This window comes from Ursus arctos, unplaced genomic scaffold, assembly GCF_023065955.2.
Source record: "Ursus arctos isolate Adak ecotype North America unplaced genomic scaffold, UrsArc2.0 scaffold_1, whole genome shotgun sequence".
NCBI classification, from domain to species: domain Eukaryota; kingdom Metazoa; phylum Chordata; class Mammalia; order Carnivora; family Ursidae; genus Ursus; species Ursus arctos.
In genome coordinates this window covers 45093102-45111195 of record NW_026622763.1, presented here as the reverse complement: position 1 = coordinate 45111195, position 18094 = coordinate 45093102, and the positions used below count along the sequence as shown (strand labels likewise).

General features: G+C 40.5%; 1 protein-coding gene and 1 long non-coding RNA gene across 7 annotated transcripts in view; one reads left to right on the top strand and one right to left on the bottom strand.

The window, feature by feature from the left end:
* Positions 1–3020, bottom strand: part of LOC125281345 (uncharacterized) — a 68009-nt gene extending 64989 nt beyond the window's left edge. For 3 of the 4 annotated variants that reach the window (XR_007188508.2, XR_008961311.1, XR_008961312.1), the window contains exon 1: positions 2134–2908. This is a non-coding gene — a long non-coding RNA (uncharacterized LOC125281345). Of the gene's footprint in view, positions 1–2133; positions 2909–2940 lie in introns of those variants that run through there. The other variant, XR_007188509.2, reaches the window with a different exon arrangement.
* Positions 3021–3167: 147 nt separating this feature from the next.
* Positions 3168–18094, top strand: part of GRB14 (growth factor receptor bound protein 14) — a 109996-nt gene continuing 95069 nt past the window's right edge. The window contains exons 1-2 of one of the 3 annotated variants that reach the window (XM_026492669.4): positions 3168–3541; positions 4809–4941. In XM_026492669.4, the coding sequence (XP_026348454.1) occupies positions 3351–3541; positions 4809–4941 (324 nt within the window). In that variant the 5' untranslated portion in view covers positions 3168–3350. The remainder of the gene's footprint in view (positions 3542–4808; positions 4942–18094) is intronic. The other 2 variants (XM_044381524.3, XR_006408799.3) reach the window with 2 other exon arrangements.

Genomic DNA, 18094 nt, shown 5'->3' with positions numbered 1-18094 from the left:
AGATCTGATAGTATTCTGCTTTTATATTGCATAGTTCTTTATTTAGAATCATTTTTGGAAACCCTTTAGATAGAAAAACTAGTTCTTTTGTTGGCTTGCTTCAAAAATGTGAATGAGCTAATTCTAATAATTCTTGGTATAGAGCCTCCAGGTATCTAGATGTAAATTCAACATTTAATACCAGTCTACAAGACACAACTACTTAGGTCTCATTCCTCAGAGACGTGTTCTTTTTGCTTTTGCCCCTGATAACTGCAGGTATTATAATTTTTGCCATGGGGGTTAGAGAAGGAGTATAAAGCCTGCAAATGGATACTCTCTGGACTTTCACTAAAAGAAAATGCCTGGAGAGGGGAGACACGATTGAGATCTCATTCCAGCAAATGAATACTCTTTCTTGACGTTAAACCTTTCTACTGGGAATTGAAGCAGGACACACTATTGGGAAATAGTACTTCCAGTGATTCTGAAGATATAAACGGTTTTCACCTATCCTCTTCTCTGACAAAAAAGACAGCCTGCTCTGCTTGTGTGTGTGTGTGTGTGTGTGTGTGTGAGAGAGAGAGAGAGAGAGAGAGAGAGAGGGAGAGAGAGGGAGAGGGTGTTGCTGGGAGCAGGGCTGGGACAAACTTTAACCACTGATTCACCCTCCTGTTAGATGCTCAGAGTATTCCATTTTATTTTATTTTATTTTTATTTTTTTACATTTTAAAAAATATTCTATTTATTTATTTAAGAGAGAGAGCAAGAGAGACAGGGGCAGAGGGAGAAGGAGAAGCAGACTCCCCTGCTGAGCAGGGAGCCCAATGTAGGACTTGATCCCAGGATCCTGGGATCCTGAGCCAAAGGCAGACGCTTAACTGACTGAGCCACCCAGCCACCCCACCCCCCCAAGTATACCATTTTAGAGGAGAAGTGCTTGCCTCCAAGAGTTTTGGAAGAATATAGGGATGAAGAAGAAAGAAGAGGGAGGAGGAGGAAGAAGAAGAAAAAAGAAGAAGAGGAGGAGGAGGAAAAAGGAGGAAGGGGAGGAGTTGTTTCTTTATGTCTTTAGTTCAAGTTATCTGCAAATACATAACCTCTTTTTTATTTTGCTGGAATGGCTTCAATATATCTGGCTGCTTTTACATGAAACTCTCTTAAAACCCACATGTAGAATCCATACCATATTCAGGGACCTGGATGTGCGTGAGGGCTTTGCCTGGCACACAGCATCAATACATATTAACTTTCACCATGATGAGTACTATTATTTTATCCTTGAGGAGAGCTACCATTTTGTCCTTCCATGGCTATTGCGCTGTAGAAAGTCTCCTGGAGACCACACCCACCGTGTGACCCGCACCGATGCTGCTCTTTATTGGGTCTTAATTTTAACATCAGAAAAATGAAGAACTTAGATTCCATAAGCTCTTTGACACAAAGATTTTCCTTCCGTGGAGTCCTCCCAGTTTCCTCACAAGCTGGGAGTTAGTGACCCCTGGTTGTTAGCAGTGGTTGGTGCTGTGTTGTATGTGTGTCTGTGTGGAAGAAAGGGTTTTGCCCACTTCAGGAGGAAGTCTGCCTTTCCCTAGGCAGGGGTTGTGGAGGTTAAGAAAACCTGGGGAAACAGATGCTAGGGACAGGTGTTACCTAATTTGGTCAAAGAATGAGTGTGTAAAACATTTGGAAATCCTCCCCCGTGCACTGCAGTGGGGGAACTTACAGGAAGAGAAGAAACAGAGTAGCACCCAGAATTTCAGAGCAGGACTGCTGTACCTCAGAGGGTGAGTATAATGTAATTATAGTAATCCACCCTTATCTGCAGAAATAGGTTTCAAGACCCCCCCAGTGGATACCTGAAACCACGGATAATACCAGACTGAACCACTTATACTGATTATGTATATATCTTATATACATATATTATATACTATATATACTATGTTTTTTCCTCTACATACATATCTGTGATAAATTTTAATTTATAAATTAGGCACAGTAAGAGATTAACAATCATAACTAATGATTAAATAGAACAATTACAACGATATATTATAATAAAGGTTATATAAACGTGGTCTCTCTCAAAGTATCTTAAGGAACTGTACTCACCCTTCTTCCTGTGATGATGTGAGATGATAAAATGCCTACCTGATGAGATGAAGTGAGGTGCATGAGGTGTGCGTTGAGAGGAACCTACTGACTTTCCGACTATATCTCAAAAGGAAGGTCATCTATTCCAGAGGGAGGTTGACCACAGGTAACTGAAATGGAGGAAGGTGAAATCACAGAAGGGGGCACTACGGTACTATTTCAAAGAGTCTGGGTTTTTAAGATGGGATCTTCCGAATTGGAAGCTCAACTGCACTGATTGGGAGGGCTATGTTGGACAAGCTATTGAGCCCCATTTTCCTTATCTGTTAAACGGGGTAAACATCTAATTTGTGAGGCTGTTGCGAGGGTGGAATAAGACAAGGCAGAGTGGTGATTCATTACATGAGGGCTGCTCTTATTAAAAGAAAATTAATATTTTTTCCTAATTCCCACGACACCTTCAGGATTATTCACGCCTTACTAAGAATTCTGAAACATCTCAGTAGTTTCCTATACTGCTTGGATAGTACTCCCTGCTCCCTCATCCACCCCTTTCCCCCGCCCCGTCTAAGGCTGCAGGAGTGGAAGGAAGAAGAGGCACGTGGGGGGAAGGACTGGGGCAAACCTAGCCCCTGGCCCCTGGCCTCCGGCCACGGTGGGGCCTGTCATGGCGGCCCAGCTACAGCTTAGGTGATCTCAGAACCAGAAGAAAGGAAGGGTCTGGGGGTCAGCGCCTCCCCGACCCCAGCCCCGCCGGCGCTCCGCTAGGCAAGCCCCGCGGGAGCGCCGGCTCACATGGGTCCCCGCCTCCAGCCGCGCGGGCCCGCCCTGACCCTGGGCTCAACCTCGCGCTCGGGTGCCCACCTGGGGAGGTGGCGGCCCGGGCCTCGCGCGCGGGCCGCCGAGGGCCGAGTCCCGGCGGCGCGGGACCTCCGCCAGCGCCCCGGCGAGTCCCGGGCCGGGTGCGGGGCCCGCCCGGCGCTCGGCGCCCTCCCCGCCCCCTCCGCGCCTCGCCCCGCCGCCCGCGGCCCCCACCCACCGGCCGCTCCTCCCCTCTCCCCACCCTCCTCCTCCGCCCCCTCCCCTCCCCCGCCGCCTCGCCGACTGCTCGGCCGCGCGTCTGAGCCGCCCGGGCCCGGAGCGCAGGCGGCGAGGCCACCGCACCTGCAGCGCGCTCGGGCTGCCAAGCAGGCGCTTCGCCTCCCGCCGCCCGGCCTCCCACTCCCCCCGCGCCGGGTCTCCCGTGACACCCGAGACCCCCCCGGCCGACGACAATGACCACTTCCCTGCAAGATGGGCAGAGCGCCGCGGGTAGGGCGGCTGCCCAGGACTCGCCGCTGGCCGCCCAGGTGTGCGGCGCTGCCCAGGGGAGGGGCGACGCCCGCGACCTGGCGCCTGCCCCCTGGTTGCACGCGCGGGCGCTCCTGCCCCCTCCGGACGGGACCCGCGGCTGTGCTGCAGACAGGTAGGCAGCCCTCGGAGGGCGCGGGGGAGTGTCCTGGGTTGGCAGCCGGCGAGGGGCTGAGGAGGCGGTCCTAGGGGGTGAGCCATGTGCCCAGAGCTGGGCCAAGTTTGTGAAAGTCTCTGAAGACAATTCCCTTTGAGCTGGCTCCTACCGGCTCAGCAGGACATTGCGATCTGCCAGCGCCTTATAAATAGCATCACCGTTTCATTGAGAGCTCCTGGGCGCTCTCACCTCTGCCCATCCGTGTGAACTAGGAGGCCAGGCTGACCACCCCCTTCCTCCCTTCGTGGCCCTGTACTAAAAAAAAAAACCCAAACCAAAACAAAAAAACCCTAATCTTTTTTATTTTATATATTTAAAAAAATCATAGTATAAATGAGTTCACCTCCCACATAGAGTCTTACAGCGACCCTGGAGAGGCAAAGCAGGGATTGACATTTGAGCAGTCTTGCTGTTCAGCAGGAAAGAATAGAGGCTTTAAAAGGTTTCCCAATCTCCATAGCATTCAGCACTAAGTGCCTTTAGAGTTCACAATTTTGCACATACTTTAGGAAAGAAAAAGACTGCAATAATACAAAAATCTGTAGTCCTTTATATTCATACATTGAAATGGTACTTTTTTTTCCCCCAGATTTTCAAAGTGCTTCAACTTCACTGAAGTTAAAATTACTCTGCAGTGGACTAGAGTACATTTATACTAGCAAGTTCTATTCACTTACCTCTTCAAAAACACTGCCTTGCGGTTTAGTATCTATAAGCACTTGAAAAATCAACAGACTGTGTGTGGGCAACATTGTGAATGAAATTTGAAGTGAGATGAACCACAGCTATAATTAATAAACCATAACTTCCAAAAGTGATTAGTAAAATAGCATAGGGATGAATTCATTAAATGTTTGTAGACTTTGTCAATTTAATGGATCCATAAAAATGTCTAACTTCTCAGGATGGTTTTTGCATCAATAATTATATAGTCTGTATTTCAGCTTGGAAAATTATCAAAAATGCTGGTAATGGGGTTTCTATACCTAGTGATTTTTTTAAAGGTCCCCCCCCAAAAAAGGATAGGAATACTATAGAAAATTGATTTATATCAATTAAATTTTATTTTGACCCACAGAAAGTACATCACAGAGTTTTGCTGTATACTTTATATATTAATGTTGTCACAGAGTGGTACATGTTGGCCTTAACTTCTTAATCCTGTCAGCAATTATATTTTACATTCCGCTTTATGTAAATTACCTCCTATGTTCTCTTGGTGTAGGAGAAAAAAGAAAGATCTTGATGTTCTGGAAATGCCATCTATTCCAAACCCTTTTCCTGAGCTATGCTGTTCTCCATTTACATCTGTGTTGTCAGCAGGCCTGTTTCCCAAAGCAAATTCAAGGAAAAAGCAGGTATGCATTTTAAAATTTTCTAATTCAAAAATCTTAGGAGTTCTAAATCCATACAATTTTTTAAGATATTTAGTAATTAATAATATTAACAAAGGAGCGGTATGGCCTATTTTAAATGACTATTGGCTGACAAAGTTTTTGGCCTTTGAGGCCTCAGTTTTCACAGCTGTAAAATGGGAATGTTAAAACTTACCTACCAGGCTTTTGGGATGGGTTAAATGAGAGAATGTATGTAAAGTACAGAGTCTGGGAGCTATTATTATTTACAGGGTAGGTGGGAGAGTTATATGTGATAATAGATTAGTCAGAAATTGGAGGAAGGTATTGGGGTGTGAAAGGGATTGGCTGATTGCTTTAATACCTTCTTTAATTTTCCACATTTTCAACCCAAGCCAACCTCATTTACTAAAGGAAAATAGTATAGTGATTCTGTGGCAAAAGGTAATTGGAATTGAGAACGCAACATGACTTCCTTACCAGTGAATTCCTCCGTTTGGAGGCTTCTGGCTACGGAAGACAGGTGACTTCTTAGTGATGATGAGAAGATGGACTTTACTTTTATGATTTTGCTTTCTTTCTCAGTTTCTAGTTTGAGACTGACTTAGGCAAATTAGATTTCAAGGACCCAGCAACTATGGGGAGATCCATCATGATTATACATTTTGAAAAGAAAAATTAGTGTATCCTAGAATAATCCCATCTCTTCTTAATATATTCTCTCCCAATTTTGAATCAGCAAAACAAAAAGAGGCTTCACTAGGCAAAATGTACCTTGTTCTTGAAGGATAGAAGCAATAAATTTTAACAGTCAGATACTTGCAGTGAGGAGTGGAGAGAAGACAGTTGATCATTTCCCCACATCTGTTGTTCTCTTTCCTTTTTTCTGCACTTTTACCACCTATGATGTGTTCAATAATGTATGTTTATGGTTTTAGGAATGAAGGAAATACCCTAAGGAATAAATAGGTTCTTGATAACATAAAGCAATAATAAAGACAGGAGGGAAGCATTCCATGGTCTGTTGGGTTTTGATAGAAGTCTGGTATAACAAGGCATATATATATATATATATATATATATATATATTTGAGGGGGGCGGTTTGAAGTTTAATTGGTGCATGTGCTTTTTGGAAAAGGACTCGAGAAAGTGGGAGTAAATATTCCCGGAGCAGAGGTATGTTCTCAATTAGAGACTCTGATGGGGGAGGCAAGTCCTTAAGTGGGCGGGACTGTGACTTTGGATGAGGAGATGAACAAGGAGGAGATTCTTGAGAGCTTTATTATCAGGATGAGGTTTAAAGTCAGAACCCAAGCGAAGAACAGCCCTGCTGAAATATCTGGGCCTTTTAAGAGCTTGGCTTTTGGGTCAGGATATAAGATGGGAGTATGGGTGATAGATTTGATTGTGTGTCATGATGGTGGAAAAATTGATGATTGCCTGTGGGATCCAGAATGGGAAAAGGAAATGTCTGATGATGACATAATAGTCACCTGGGGAATTTAATAGATTATTTCCCTATTTATGGACGGCCTGCTGTGTTCCTTGCACTATCCTAGGTTCTGGGGCACTGAGCTAAGCAAAAATCCAATACAAAGGGTGCTTACCATGATGGGGCTTTGATTTGGAGTTGGGTTATGACTTAGGAGTTGAACAGAAGAAGAGGAGTAGAAGGGGAGAGGTTCAGGCTTATTCTCACTTTGATTTCTAGAATGTACACTGGGAGAATGCCTGTGTGTGAGAGATGTCAGTGGGGCAAGGTTTGTTCTGAATAGAGAGCAAATATGCTAATAGAGGGAGAATCAAAGAGAGGGTGGCTCTGGGTGCCAGGGTCTAGTCAGGGTGTGCCCTAACGGTGTGTAGTCATCATCCTAGAGTAAGACATCTTGTCTTGGGGAATGATAGCATTTCTTCAGGTCAGGTTTAGCAAATTGGCAAAATGGGAAAAGGGTGATATGTTACTCTTGACTCCAGCTGGTTTCCTGCTCTGGCCTTGTGTCCTATTTCCACAGTGACCTTCTCAGAGAGCAGTACACCCACACAGACAGCGGTGCTGTTTCATGAGCAGAGAGTTCTGGCCCACCTCCTGGAGACCAGTCCCAGAGGGGTGATCCCACCCGGGAAGGGCCCTTCGCGCTGATCTCTTCCTTTGCCCAAGGGTTGAGATCTCTGTGAGGAGAAGGATGTCCCAAAGTTGGGAAAGAGGAAGGTTCCTTTTTACATTCTTTTATGTTTCCCACCTACACTTTGCATTTAGAACAGATCCTTTGTTTTTATTCCTTTATGTATTGCTCAGTTCTTTGGACTGAGTGATGCTTCGGAAACAGCTGACTCTATGTCAGTAATTTCCCAGGCTCAGTATCTTTGTGACACAGATGACCCTTTTTCAAGCTGGTATTTCTGGCCTGATTATCTCTGACCTTCAGTTGAGATGATGTAAATGACTGGATGTGATAGGTTTCTATTGACTATTATTTATGGTTGACACATTACAGGAGCTGATGTCTCTTTTCTTTATATTCTCTCTTCCATTTGTTTTGTTTAACCATTCCAGTCATTTTAGCAATTCTTTTCTCCCTGTAGAAAAAGTGAAGAATTGCGCTTGTTATTTACGAATAATTGACCAGAAAGTTTGAAAGAATCCAGACTAGACATGTTAAATTTCATGTGGCCTTTCAAAACCACAGTCAAAAATCATTTTACAGGCCATAATTTTTCTTTTTTTTCTTTTTTTTTTTTTTACAACTTGAGACACCTACATAATGCATGAGTAGTAAAGTGCACTGAAGCCACAAACAGGATATGCTTTATCTCTGTTGGAAAATAAAATGCCTCAAGTGTATAATACTTACTGTAGGCTTTCAGTATTTTTATTTTAAAATAAGAGCTAGAATAAGATAGAATATGGATTCTTCCTTCTCTCTCCTTCTTGTTATAATCCTGCCCAGATATATTTCCTAGGCATATTTCCTTGTGTTTACCAATAAAGCAGATTTAAAGCAGATTCCTTTAAATATATGGTCCAGAAAAATTACTTGCAATCTAGACTTTATATTAAAAGTGACTTAACTTATGAATTTAGATCTCTCTCTCTTTCTTTTTTTTTTTTTTTCTATTTCTGATTGAAATTTACCAGGAAATCATCCCTTAGCACTTACTATTTGAAGAAAGGGAAAGAATAAGAGATCCTTAGCCCTTGCAGAAGAATCAGTGTTTGTCTTGTGTTTGTCTACCCTCAGGTAATTTCTGTGCTGGGACTCAGCTTGTGCTGTAGTTCTGGTTAATTGCTTCCCAGGACTTTGTAGTACAACTTATTCAAAATAAAGTATCTGAAGATTTTAAAGATAAAAAGATACCCATGAAAAACTGTGTTGTGGAGTGTTCGAGCTGGAAAAGAACTTTGAGGTCATCTAGTTGAATGCTGTTTTACAGATTAGTAAACTGAGGCTAAGAAATGCTGTGTGGCTGATGGTGGCACAGTGAGGACCTGGAATCTGCATTTCTTGAGGCTTTGAAGAGTCTTTTTAAGGAAGGTCCAATTTCCACAGAAGTCGAAAACTGTAAGAGTAGCACAAGGAATAAACATGCCAGTGCTGTTAGTTATAACTGCTCATAATACCAGAGCAGGGGTAATGGTACCGTTAGTTAATACTCATTTAAGGACGTAGATTCTTTTTTTTTTTTCCTTCTTCTTCAACCATAACTATCTCTTTGTGTTTTTATCTTCTAACTTTCTTCTCCACCTTCTCCCTAAAATTGGTATGAACAATTTATCAAATAATTGACTTATCACCTAATAGGATTTACTAGTATTACTAATAACCAGCTTTTGTGTGTAGTTTACAGTCCACAGTTAGAATACCAAGAAGTTGTCTGTTATCCACATTTTATGAGTTTTTTGAAAAGTGCAAAAACCAGAAATGATTTGCTTGTACTCTTAAAATTTAAATAAAGGGAGATCAAAAGACTATCATGTCTGACTGTGCTTTGCCCCTTACCACACTGTTTCCGATCTATTCTGTATTGAATTCAGCCTTTTTGTACATCTCAGAAAAACAAAATATCTTTCAAATAATTAGGAAATTAGTTTTCATATGCTCTGCCTTTGATTTATTTTTTCTCTCACATATCAGGAACTATCAAAAGACAAGTTCATCTCTCCCCAGATTAATGGGCCTCTGATGTCATTCCTTTGTGATGCTAGTAATTAACCCAATTTGCATAGTCCTGTAGGAATCTTGCATGGCTGTTACATTAACCAAACTGTCCTATACTCATTTCTCCAATATTCACAGGAGTAGAAAGCAATAAATTATAGTCTCGTGTTCCCATTTTCCAGATTCAGCAATTAGCAAGATTTTGCTTCATTTGCTTCATCTATTCCTTTTTGAAATTTTTTTTGTCTTTGTTGAAGTATTTTAAAATGAATCCTAAACATCCTCTCATTGCATCCCTACTAGTTTTGTATGCACCCTGAATAATATATTGTCTCCTATAACTAAAATGTCGGTATCGTCTATAACAAAAATAACAATAATTTCTTGGTATCATAATCAGGTTGTCTCAATTGGAATGATACATGAAATCCTCAATTTATAAACTGGTTATATTTCAAAAGTCCTTAAATTAGCTCTTTGGAAATTTAAATTCATTTTCAGATGGAAACAGCATCATAAGTTGCATTTAGGTTCCCCCAGGCCATTTTACAAATTCCCATTTAATGTGAAATGAAATGCAAATATCTTATATATGCAGAAAAAAATAAATAGAAACAATACTTGCTCCTATTAGGGTTTCAAACAAATATGTCTTTCCAACAGCAATTTGCTACTTCTGAATGTTGGCACTTGATGAATATCATTTTTCTTAGGAGGAATTTGAAAGTACGCAGATCTTTGTAGCAGTATTGAAGCGGGCATTAGAGGAGGACTCTTAAAGGGTAGTCACTGGACCACCTTTCTCAGAATCAGCAGGAATGCTTGTTAAAAATGTTGATACTCAGACCTCTTGTAAAGCCCACTGAATGACAGTGTCCTGGTGAAGGGCATAGGAATTAGACTAATTTTTTTTCTCTTTGACTTCTGTGGAAAATCAGGGGTATTCCTATTCCCTGTCACTTTTAGACTCTGGGGCAGTCTGACCTTTCAAAATTGTGCACAATATCATTTAGTTGAGAAAAGGTAGGAATATTACGAATGGACTTTAGTTGGTATTTTATCCAGGTATTGATTGTTTGGAAGAAACAGAGCCTCACATGAACTAGTCTGAAAGGTTATGCTATAGTCCCCGAAGGCCAAAAGTCCACTGATCTCATGAGAGATTGGAATCGGGGAGTAGAAAGTTAGCCAAGATCAAGGCAGCCACTTTCTCCATTCTTCTACAAGCACAGCACATAATCTCTGCTTCTCCTTCTATGTCCAATTTATTCTCACATTTGTCTTCAGTCTTGCTTGTCCTGATTGCATGTCAGTGCACCTGGCCCCTGATGGCCACCCCATTAGAGTAAATCTTTCCTCCTGTTCGTGGTTCAGCACTTGGTAAGTGACTGGAGTCTACATCTGGAGAGAGCTTTTGGCTCGGTCTGTCCAGCTCTTATTGAGTCAGCTGTAACCAAAGGAGCTCAAGGGCCTGGACCACTGCTCAGCCAAGTTTGTGAGAACACATTCTGTGAGCAGGAAGTTCAGCTTCAACAGATATGGTGTATGAAGGTGGGGAAGATACAATGGATGACTAGTGCCCCAGGAAAAAAAGATCTCGAACAAACAACAGTGGACACAAAATCAAAGCCTTTTTATATACCTATGATATATGGTGATCTACCAGTTAGTTTAGCTGACTGGCCTAGACAGTTCATAGTGTCTACTTCCTTTGCTTGAATTCACTTAATTCAATTGAAGCATATTTACCTGACAGTGGCTTCAGTTCATGCCACCCTTCAGTGATGGTTCTCTTTCTTGGCCATTGTCTTGAACTTGCATCTTAGTGATGTCCCTTAGCCTCTGCTGACAGGAGCTACCAACTCAGGATTCTCCCTACTGCATGCTGGTTACTTTCATTTGTAACAGAAGACAGCTGTCTCTTCCTATTTTAAAACTTAAATCTCCCAGCAGATCTGCTTGTCAAGGTTTTATTTCCAGTTTGAAGGTTGCCTCTAATTCTTGGTTAATTTGCAGGGTACATTTGCAATCCAACCTTTATCTGCAATATGGGTTTTATTTTTCACTGCTCCTAAAAGCTCAGCCTCTGGTTTGTTTTTCCCTAGGGGCATATATTATGTTCTTTCAACAGAAGGAAAATTGGAGCCATTCATGGTTCAATATAAATGTGGATCTTAATTAATATAGAAAAGCTTTCTGCAGTCTTGTGGATGTTGCTTTTAAACATGTTAGCTTATATAGAATAGTAAGAAATTCCATTGTGTAAGGATACACGGATGTGTATTTGAGCGGGGATAGGCAGACTTGGGCATTGTCCTTTTGGCACTCTAGATAAGGGATAGCTCAATGGAGAACCTAGGAAATGGCCATAAGTCTTTGCCAAGGCACGGGAGCAGAAGAGAGCCTTTCAAAATCAATTTAGGAGAGAAATGGGAAAGCTGATAGAGGGAGAGCATTCTTTACTTCTTGTCCTTCCCTTTGGTTCCACTCATTTAGCATTTTTCAAAGCTACAGAGAAAATAAACACAGGAGGATTAATATTCTTTTTTTTTTAAGGTTTTATTTTTAAGTAATTTCTACACCTATTATGGGGCTCGAACTCACAACCCCATGATCAAGAGTCTCATGCTCTACCAACTGAGCCAGCCAGGTGCCCCAGGAGGATTTATATTCTTAACTAGTTCCTCAATTCCAAAAGATCATTTATAAGAGGACTGTTTATTCACATACCTTCGTCCATAGATGAAATGTTACATGTGGTGGTTATGTTGTTAGGGAGCCAATAAAAGTTTTTAAATCTATAATAGTTCCAAAGAATGGTACATTTACAACATCCTGGGCACCATGTTTAATATTGTTTCTATGGAAAGATAGGAGTCAGTATGATGCGATTCAAAATACTGGACTGGAAATCTGCAAACCTAGTTTTTAATAATATCTTGCTGCTGCTGAGTGATGTGATATGAGCCTTTTGCCCACACTTTCTAGGCCCTGAGAGTGCTACAATTTTATTCTATTCGTAGAGTGAGTGATTCTGGTGGGTTTTGAAGTACTAATGACTCCATCTAGTAGGTACAGAACTTTTAGGAGGCTTGTTTGGTCCCACTGGCCTCAGAATTTTCCTCTTAGCCTTTGTTCAGATCTTCCTACGTGTTCACCATCCCTCCTGTGATAAAGGGTACATTTGGGTGTCATAGGACAAGGAGCACAGTAGCCACCTTTATGGTGATGATAGGGGCAGGAGGGGCTAGTTAAACTAGAAATTGCATGTCAAAGTCAAGGTCCAAATAGTAGAGAGTCAGAAAAGGTGTCACATCTGAGATGGGCCATGTTAGGTGGTGAAATTCTATTTAATCTTGGAAATAAGGAGGTGACATAAGATGTGAAACATTTGAGGCTGGCATAGGTCCAGTGCATTTGGTTCTGCTTGGCTTAAAGGGTTGAGATGGTCATAACCTCTAAGTCCTTCTCCAAATTTCTCTTGCTCTACCCTCTAGTAATCTATTTGGTCGCTCAAGACAGAATCCAAGGAGACCTCTTTCTGATCTTTTGTCAAGTACTGCCACACCTTTCATGGCAATATTCTGGAATCCATAAATGTCTTTCTGTCTTCACTGCTACCATCCCAACTTCAGCCACTACCTTCTCACATTCTAGAGGCATAAAATGGCCTTTGTCTGTGTCAGTCTATTTTGGTCCATTCTCCATACACTTGTTAGAAATGAACTCTTAGAAATGTAGATCACATCATGTCACTGCCTGGTTGAAAACTTTTTGATCAATTAGCATGAAGTTCAACTTTGTACCTTGGCCTGCTAGGATTCTACCTGATTTGGCTTTCTGTCTACCTCACAAACCTCTTCTGCATTCTACTTTTTGTTGATTATATTCCAGCCACAGAGGAGGGACAGTCCTACCTGTTTGTGAACTTGGCATCTTTTATTCTACCTCAGAGCCTTTTGACTAGACTACCTACAGTATCCCTCACCCCTCCACACTTGCTTTTTTTTAATCTTATTTTCCCCCAATCCATCACCTTTTCCAGTGCATTTCCTTGGCTGTACTTAACATAATATGAATTGTTGCATTTATCTATTTGGTCTAATTATTTATTGTTTTTCCCTCCAAGTGAAGTATCTTGTGTTCCTTGTTCTTGGGTTCTTTCATGAAAAGAATGAATGAGTAAGTGGATTATTGAAGATAAATAGTTCAAATAAATGTTAATAAATTGTGTTTGACATATTTATTCTAATCATGATTAGTTATCTTCTTCATCAAATTAAAAAAGTATGGGGCGCCTGGGTGGCACAGCGGTTAAGCGCCTGCCTTCGGCTCAGGGCGTGATCTCGGCGTTATGGGATCGAGCCCCACATCAGGCTCTTCAGCTATGAGCCTGCTTCTTCCTCTCCCACTCCCCCTGCTTGTGTTCCCTCTCTCGCTGGCTGTCTCTATCTCTGTCAAATAAATAAATAAAATCTTAAAAAAAAAAAAATTAAAAAAGTATTTCTAATTCTATTAACAGTATTTATTAAAAAAATTAAATTATATGCTAAGATCCTGGGCCAATAAGATTTTTAACAGTATATATCTTTTGCTTTTATTACACACTTAGACATTTTGTTCATGTGTAACAAAATCAATGGATATATTTCTGATTTTGTACATTATACTTATTTAATGAGATTATAAATAAAAAGTGTTTGGTGAACTGCTATACTTCCTTCCAGCTTACTGTGTGTATTTTAAAAACCCCACATTAGAAAAAATTAAGTGGAAATATCAGTTGGGTTCATAATACAAATCTCTCAGAGCAAGGAGTGGTAGGTGTTAGCAAATGTTTTCATTATTAACTATTAATATCATTGCGGAACGACTTGGGCCAGTGCTCATGATGTAGAAATGCAGACATATATCCCTTGACTATATAAAACTTTCCAAGGGATGTGCAAACTCACAGGTTTAAGAGAATCGTTTTCGGATCCTCATGTTCCACATGTACTTTTTCCTAAAACTTACCTTTCTGAGAACCCACCTGCGTTCCTAATAACATTCTCAGCTGGTGCATTCCCCTGGGGCATGTAAACCTCCAGGGCGTCACACACAGGGAGAGCTTCCTTTAATGATTAATCAAAGCACCACAAATCAGAAGGGGTTCCTGTCTTTTTACGCGGTAAATGAATTTCTGTTAAGGAGAGACATGATGAGGAATGAGAATTTTGGTTAGTGTTGAAATGTTCTGAATTCAGATATATGATTGCGTGAGGGGACTGACAACAGCTTTCACTTTTTATTTTTCAGTTTTTAATTATTGACTTTAATTTCTCTCTCTCCTGATTCTTGTCAGAGAATATGTAACCTTTGAGGGAAAGTTTCCTAAGAATAAAGTAAATAGCGCATCAGCATGAAATACTGAAATAGTATTTTGTCACGTATTTAAATGTATTTTCTGCTATTTTCAATACTTGGGATAAACCAATAGCTGAAAGAAAATGTGCCTGTGAACACCTGAGGTGCTGTGGGTTCGTGCTGCAGGTGAGGTTCCCTGGGAAGCCGACTTGGAGCACAAGTTTGCCTGCAAGGAGTTTACTGGAGAGAGGTCTTGAAAACTGCCTGTGGGAACGGACAGAGGGAGAAGCTGGGCTTCAGTGCAGCCACAGCAAAGGCCTCAGTAGATCCCATGGGAGCTCTGGAGCTGGGTGGGCCTTACAGATTTGTTCAAAATTGGGGCAAAGGGACTGGGCTCCCCAGGAAGGGCCTGCCCATGGCAGCTCTCTTCAGCTGAGTGCAATGGCAGGAAGGGAGGACTTAGCTCAGAGGGCTTGGTGGCTGGTGCTTGCAGATGGGAGGCTGAGTGCTTCAGCCCTGAAGTGGGCAGGTCTGGAGGGTGCCACAGCATCTAATAGTTAGTAATTCTGATTCTTCTAAATGCCACAGAAATCCTTTCTGAAGCTACAAGATTTTTGAAGATAATTGGATAAACTCGAGGAAATATTTTGTACATGATTTTTTTTTAGATTTTGTGTGTGTTATTCAATATTGTGTTTAAAACTGACTTTGTAAAATCATATCAAATCACATGAAGAATGTATTTTAATAGGCCAATCAATTACCATCCCATTTTATCATAAAATACTTTAATATTTTCCACTTTCTTTTAATAACAAATATACTGGCTATTAGACTAATTTCTTTAGGGTATATACATCATTTGCTTTCATTAAAAACATCAGAAATTTTTATCTTGACGGATAGTGTGTTAATGGAGTTATTTTTAATTTTATACTTGGTTTTTATTTAATTACATCCAAAGGCTGAAAATCGAGGTAGGAATGTAAGCTTACACAATTACCAAAGGAATTCCATGTCCTTCCTACCACTTCATGATACACCTCAGCGCTCTTAGTTCTGTATTATTTTAATTTTGACTGTTTTCACCTATTTCTCTTATAAGATATAATCTGTAATTAATTTTCAGTGTTTTTAAATATATTTTTTTCTCAGAATGCATACCTTTATTTGAATTGAAAAGTAAAGTTGGACCTTATTTGATAGAATATAAGTCTAATTTGGCTGACTGATTCGAGAGTGAGGACTACCTTTTTTAATTATATGGCTGACATTTTCCTTAGATTGAATAAACTAAATTTATAGCTCTAAACTTTTGATGAAAATGTATTTAAAGCTCATTAGAAGACAATGGCATTTTATTTAAAAAATTGGGAAGAAGTCATGCAAAAACCTCACTTGTATGTTGGTTTGGCCAAGGTGTGATAAAATCAACGCTTTACCCCCCAATTTTTCTGTGTATTAGTTTGAACAAACTGCCTTTAAGTGAGAGAGTAACATATCATTAATGGTAAATCCTCATTGATAAACTATCCAGAAATTGAGAAAGTGAATGAATCTGATCAGTAACAAATCTTTTTCAACTCAGATGGTTTCCAATTCATTGTTTTCAGTTATGTTATTAGAGGCCCTAATTGATTTATTGGATGATGGACCATGAAAAATGAATTTTAGCTCAGATGGAATTTGATGGTCGACATTGCTTTCTACCAACTCTGCACTCTCTTTTTTTTCTCCCTTACCCAGCTTAATATTTCTCTCTGGTACATATCATCCGGCATATTATATGCTCCCGCATATATGTGTTTATTTTCTGTCTTTTCCCACTGAAACATAAGCCCTGTAACGGCGGGAACTTTGTTTTATAAACTACTCAATCTCCAGCTGATCGAACAATGCCTGACATTTAATAGGCCCTCAATAAATTTTGCTGAATCAAAAAATAAATTAATAAATTAATGAGTGGGGGAGGAGCAGAAGAAGTGGTTATTATTAAGTGAAAGAATGAGGGAATATTTGGGAATGTACTGATATTTTAATATGAAAGATAAAGAGTTTGCAAGAAAACTTAGAAAAGTGAACTTTAGTTTAGTTCCTGGGAGGGGTCCGATATTGTTAGATGTTAGAGATCCAAGTCAGGATAAACGTTTGAGTATTGATTTACCACTATTAGCACGTTCTAAATTTGGATTACCCTTACTCAGAATAAGTTCTGTTCTTTGTCTCTTGGTCCCCTTGTGGGTGTTTTCAGTCTTACCAGCCTGTGTGTGCCAGTTAAAAAGCACGTATACTTTATGGGGCTGAGTCCAATAAAAGCTTTTCAATCAACCCACATTCATAGTGGAAGATTACTTTCATTCTTGGGAAGGGTGACATATGCGTGTGAAGCCCAGTATTCAGATGAAAGGAGTACTTTGGTATTATTTAACTGTGTATTGGCAAGACTTGAGCCAGTATCTAGTTTCTCTTTAGAGACATTTTGCATTATGTTACAGTACTCTTACTGTGCTGTGCCAGGGAAATTAAGATCAGCTGGAACACTCTGTAGGTCATTGGCTTGGAATCTCAGGGCACTGGGAACTTGATGTTTTGTTTTAATGACCTCATTTAGGCTAAACCTGTCTTTGTCCCAAAGGCATAAGAGCCTCTTTACAAAACCATGTCTGCACCTTGGGAAATACATGGGTAAGTTTTAGAGAAAAGTGAAGGCATTGGGTCAACCTCCACGTACAGAGTACTTGATAAGTGATGACTCATTAGTTAAGGAAAACGAAGAGGGCGTATAATTCAAGTCCCTTCAACATCGTTGTAGCCATCAGATTCCATGATGTCTGAAACATACTTTGATGGTTCAAGGGGGTATTTTTAAGAAAGATGAAAGGAAGAAGTGTTTACAGGTCATGTAGCAGTTCATGGGACTTGGGTTCTGGCAGATGCTTTCTACAGAGATTGCCAGAGGATGTCACTTTTGTGGAATGAAGCACCTCCTCCATATTTCTCAAAGTGGGAGTATATGATGTGCGTATACATATGGGTTGTGTGAGGATTGTGGGAGGGCCATATGGGAAGTTGCATGATAAACATGGAACACCTTTCTGGAACAATCATTTTAATTGAAAATAGGGGGAAATATTTTTATATTAAAATAAACACTCCTGTTTTATGAGCAGAATGCACAATTTACATGAATTTTTAAGAACAAATTTAATACCTTAACGTCATTACCTACCCAGAGATGGCAAGGGCTGTGTAAGTTACTTTCTTTTGCATTTTCATTAGTTCTGGTGGAAAAATTTGAGAAACACTAGTGTTGTTTTCAGTGTTGTGGGAAGTGGCTTTTTGTAACCCTTGGAGGATTGGTTATCAACTCTCTTTTCCTTCCCAGCTTTTCTCTAACTAAAATTCTTTCTCTCTAAAGCTTCTCTGATTTTATTGATACCTATATCATTTAGTATTGAGGCTTTTGGGTTGTTAACCATTTGAGGTGTTTTTTCCACTCTGCTTTCCTGCAGCAGGAAGCAGGAAGCAGGAAGTGTGGCTCTCACCAAAGTCTCTGAAGACCACCTTATTTTGAAGACCTACTTCTGTGCTTATTTTGATGTCTCAGCAGTTTGGGGCATTTTTAACTATTCTTCCCTTCTTGAAACACTTT